Source organism: Furipterus horrens, unplaced genomic scaffold (assembly GCF_987537825.1).
Source record: "Furipterus horrens unplaced genomic scaffold, mFurHor1.1.pri manual_scaffold_13, whole genome shotgun sequence".
NCBI classification, from domain to species: domain Eukaryota; kingdom Metazoa; phylum Chordata; class Mammalia; order Chiroptera; family Furipteridae; genus Furipterus; species Furipterus horrens.
In genome coordinates, this window is record NW_028327183.1 from 56,578,644 (window position 1) to 56,583,302 (window position 4,659).

General features: G+C 59.9%; 1 protein-coding gene across 3 annotated transcripts; it reads left to right on the forward strand.

Annotated features, from left to right (window-relative positions):
- Nucleotides 1-763: 763 nt before the first annotated feature.
- LOC149995535 (HLA class I histocompatibility antigen, alpha chain G-like) lies at nucleotides 764-3,882 on the forward strand. Of its 3 annotated transcripts, XM_090259699.1 has the most exons (8): nucleotides 764-875; nucleotides 1,128-1,412; nucleotides 1,563-1,841; nucleotides 2,407-2,682; nucleotides 2,780-2,884; nucleotides 3,301-3,361; nucleotides 3,470-3,507; nucleotides 3,663-3,724. In XM_090259699.1, the coding sequence occupies exons 1-8, from the start codon at nucleotides 812-814 to the stop codon at nucleotides 3,665-3,667; spliced, it is 1,113 nt and encodes a 370-aa protein (XP_090115825.1). In that variant the 5' UTR covers nucleotides 764-811; the 3' UTR covers nucleotides 3,668-3,724. The 3 variants fall into 3 exon arrangements, with proteins under 3 accessions (XP_090115825.1, XP_090115823.1, XP_090115824.1); XM_090259697.1 differs by having other exon boundaries at nucleotides 765-875; nucleotides 3,470-3,730; XM_090259698.1 differs by lacking the exon at nucleotides 3,470-3,507 and having other exon boundaries at nucleotides 768-875; nucleotides 3,663-3,882.
- Nucleotides 3,883-4,659: the final 777 nt, after the last annotated feature.

Genomic DNA, 4,659 nt, shown 5'->3' on the forward strand with positions numbered 1-4,659 from the left:
GTTCTCACTGTGCGGCGTCGGGTCCGCTCTGCACGGAGCCTTTCAGGACCTACCGCCTGCGCAGCTTCGGTGAACGATCGGGGACGAGGATCCGCGCTCGTCTGAGAGGTCAGTACAGTGCTCTCCCTGCGTGTGTGTGTGAGGCTGTGCGCTTTTCCACGCACGGTCACCAGAATAACCGATTAAACGCAGAAGCAGATGTGAAAGTCCATTGGTCTTCTAATGGTGCTGACAGGCGCTGAGACTTGTCAAAATGTAAAATGTAAGCAGATCCACTGTTCTCACCACTTTGTGTATGTAGGAAATAGTTATTTTTCGTAAAAATTATTTCTGTTAACACATAGGTTATTAATATTATTCTAAATGAATTACTTTTTGTTTTATTCCTTGTATGGTAAGTAATGATAGCTATTACCACACAAACAAAATTATTTAGTTAGACCGTACAGATGTTCTGAAACCAAACTGTTAGACTCACTGAATATAACTCAGGGAGACAGTGGGGCAGAGAGATCTCCGTGCAGGAGGAGGGATCAGGGCAGCGTCCGGGGTCCCCAGGCCTGGCTCTCAGGGTCTCAGCCAAAGCATCGAGTTTGGGGCGGAGACTCTCATTGTTGGGGTGTCCCCGTATCCCCCCGGCTTCCCCTCTGCATCTCACGGGTCCTTCTGCCTGGAAACTTAGACGCTCACGCATCTCTCACTCCCATTGGCTGTCCGGACTCTAAGGAGCCAATCAGCGTCACCGTGGTTTCGTGTATCAAGTCCTCACTCAGAACCCGAATTCCTTCTCCCCAGACGCTCGGGGTGGGTCATGGCGCCCCGACCGCTGCTCCTGCTGCTCTCGGGGGCCCTGGTCCTGACCGAGATCTGGGCCGGTGAGTGCGCGGTCGGGAGGGAACGGCCTCTGCGGGGCAGGAGCGCGGGGACCCGGCGGGGGCGCGGGACCCGGGAAGGCGCGTCTCCAGCTCCCCGGGTCCGGACCCCAGACCCCAGACTCCCGCTGCGCTCCGCCCCGCCCCACCCCTTCTCCCGCCCCCTCCTCTCCACCATCGTCCCCTTTTCCGTCCCCCGAGCCCGCTGCCCCTACGGCAGATCGGAACCCAGGGCGCGCGTCCTCCCGCCCCCAGGCACCCACACCCTGAGCTATTTCGGCACCTTCGTGTCGGGACCGGGCCGCGGGAAGTCCCGGTACGTTGTCATCAATTACGTGGACGACACGGAGTTCGTGCGCTACGACAGCGGCGCCGTGGGGTCAAGGCTGGTGCCGCGGGAACCGTGGCTGGAGCTGCAGTGGGTGCAGCAGGCGGACCCCCAGCTGTGGGAGGACTGGCCGAGGGTTCTCACGGACAACGAACAGTATTCCCGAGCGAGCCTGAACGACCTGCGCGCCGCGAGCAACCAGAGCCAGGACGGTGAGTCACGCGCGCCCGGGTCCCGTGCAGGACGCCCATCCCCACCGGCCGGCCGGGGTCTCCCCGAGGTTGCGGGACTCGTAGGGTCGGGTGTACAGCCGTCCTGGGGGCGGGGCTCAGTGAGCGGGGCTGACCTAGGGGCGGGGTCAGGGTCGCACACCGTCCAGGAAAATACTGGCTGCTTCGTGGGGTCGGACCTGCGCCTCCTCCGCGTGGACACTCTGTTAGCCTACGACGGCACCGACTACCTCACCTTGAAAGTGGACCTGAGCTCCCGGAACACGGCCGACACGGCGGTCCAGGTCCCCGTGGGTCGCAATTTGGTGCAGGACTCTCAGGTGGAGGCCTGGAGGCTTCACGTGGAGAAGTTTTGCAACCGCTGGCTCCACATCTTCCAGGAGAGGGGGAAGGAGACGCTGCTGCGGGCAGGTACCCAGGCGCGGGCCTCCGTCTGTGGGCTGGGGGCGGGGAGTTGGGGGCCTTCCCGCAGGGAGAGATGGAAAAGTGGGTCACTGTCGGAACCCCCTCCTGGTGGGGACAGGGAAGAGACCCCGAGCTTTTCTTATGTTGTGACTCACCCACGCGCCCCGCTTTCTCTGAAGGACAATAAGGGGCCCGTCCTCTCCCTGAAAGAGCGCACAGCGGGTCCCTCACACCCTGCTGCCGCCGAGTGATCCCCACGCTCTCCCTCGTTCTCAGACTGAGACGTGGCGGCCTGGCCCTGGCTTTGCAGAGTCATTCAGCCGCCCCCTGAGTCTGCGTTCTCCCCTGAGAGCCTGGAGACGCCTACTCCAGGTTCTCGCCCTGATTCTGGAACTTTCCAACAAATAGGAGACTATCACAGGTGCCTCTCTCTCCAGCCTTGTGTCTGAGTTATGCGATCCTCCCCCCACCCCCCAGACGTCCTTTCTGTACTCAGGGTGGGACAGGAGCGCTGCTGGACTGTCTCCCAAGACCAACGCAAAGGTCTGGAATGTTCTCACCTGCCCCTCAGAGCCCCCAAAGACACATGTGACCCACCACCCCGTCTCTGACCGTGAGGTCACCCTGAGGTGCTGGGCCCTGGGCTTCTACCCTGCGGAGATCGCCCTGACGTGGGAGCGCGACGGGGAGGACCAGACCCAGGACATGGAACTGGTGGAGACCAGGCCTGCGGGGGACGGGACCTTCCAGAAGTGGGCGGCCGTGGCGCTGTCCCCTGGAGAGGAGCAGAGATACACGTGCCGTGTGCAGCACGGGGGGCTGCCGGAGCCCCTGACCCTGCGATGGGGTGAGGAGGGGGCGTGGGCACAGCGCCTCGTCTCGGGGCGTCCCTGAGCGGGGTCAGGACTCGGGCCTGAGGCTGGCCTCTCTCCTGCCCCTCGCAGAGCCCCCTGCTCAGACCAGCGTCATCACTGCGGGCATCGCTGCTGTCCTGTGTCTCCTTGGGGCGGCGGCCGCTGGAGCTGTGACGTGGAGGAGGAAGCGCTCAGGTGGGCAGGGCGGGCTGCGTGTCCTGTGTCCGTGGGGGTCAAGCCCAGGGGGGACTGTGCTGTACCTGGTCAGTGGCCCGTGGCATCCCCGCACGGGCGCGTGCCCATCGGCCCTATTCGCTGACACTTACTCTTCAGTGAGGCCCGTGGGACAGTGGAGGACAAATCTATCCCTGATGACTAGGGACAGGGACTGATTCCCAGCTGTCACAGGTCAGAGGGGAAGGGCCCTGGTGAGGACAGATGTCCAGACAGCCTGTATGTAGGTCCAGTCCCCACACATGCACTTTCCTGGTGTTTGCTGGTCCTACCCTGGGTGTTTAATCACATTTCTGGAACCTTCCCTGCAGTTTAGGGGTATAGGGTCTATCTAGGGTCACGGGATGCGGACTTCACCCTGCCCCCCTACCCCCTAGTTCTCACAGAGCCCTTTCTTCCTAACGAGGAGAAGCAGGGAAAGCTACACCCAGGCTGCCTGTAAGTCAGGGTGTGGGGGATGGGCTGTTTGGGACCCTCGGAGAGTGGAGGCTGGAGCCTATGTGGGGGCTCACCCCCCCATATCTCTGCTGTCGTGTTCTCCCCCAGGCATCGACAGCCCCCGGGACCCCGCTGTGCCTCTCACAGTGAGACCCTGAGGGCAGGAAGGGGGGGCATTGGGCATGAGGGGCACAGCTGGGTTTGTGGACTCTCGGAGTGGGACACCCTGAGCACAAGGGGCGCTGCGGGAGGATGAGCACTTCTGAGACTGACCTGGATTTGTTCACGGTGACTCTCCCAGCATGACGTCACTGCTCTGTAGGGGACTTGGTGCTAAAGCTCATTCAGGCCTCCCCTTGGGACTGAAGAATCCCTGACCGATGTCTCTGCAACCGGCATCGGACCGCGGCTGCATCCTTATCAGCGTCGTGTGAGGAGCTGGTCACCAGGCCCCCCTCCCCCAGGGACCTACTTATTAGTAGGGTGCAAATAAAATACAGCTTAGAGAATATGATCAATAATGTTGTCGTGACTGCATATGGTGTTGAATGGGTACTAGAAATATTGGGGGTTTTACTTAATAAGCTGTATAAATGTTTCATCACTATACTTTTCAACCGTCGGCAGCCGTCCGTCTCGAGAGACGATGGTGTAGCTTCTTAAGAGTCTATCTGCACTGCCGAGAATGGCTGTGCAGTCCGACTCGGGGGTGACACGGTATCTGTCTCCTCCCGTGTTGAATCGACATCTTGCGATGACGCTGGAGTGTCCTCTCCAGTGAAGCTGAAGCTACAGAGCCTGGGCAGGGTGATATGGAGGGTCTGCTGTTGCCCATGCAGCAGACCCCCCCTCTCTTCGCAGCTGAAGGGTCCAAGGGAAAGACGGAGTCAATACAGCTTGGCTTCAGGTGCGCCGCAGGAGTTGCCGGTGTTGACTACAACGTCAAACCGCCTTAGGGACTCCGGCTCCGGATTTTCTGTCGGGGTTTACTCCCTTAGCCTTTCCCCTGAAGAGGTATGCCGCAAGGCAGCGGAGGTTTTTTGGAGTCAGAGTTTTCCTTCTCTGATGTGCCCTGACTGGAAGATCGAACCAGCGACACTTAGCTCGCAGGCCGACGCTCAATCCACTGAGCCAAACCAGCCAGGGCCGACTTTGAAACCAAAACTAGTATAATATTTGATGTTGCCTATAATTAAAAAATTAAACTCATGGATACAGACAACAGGTGGTAATTGCGTGGGGGAGGGGTGGGTGGCATAAGAGAGGGGATGAGTAAATAAGTGATGGTTAGGGTTACA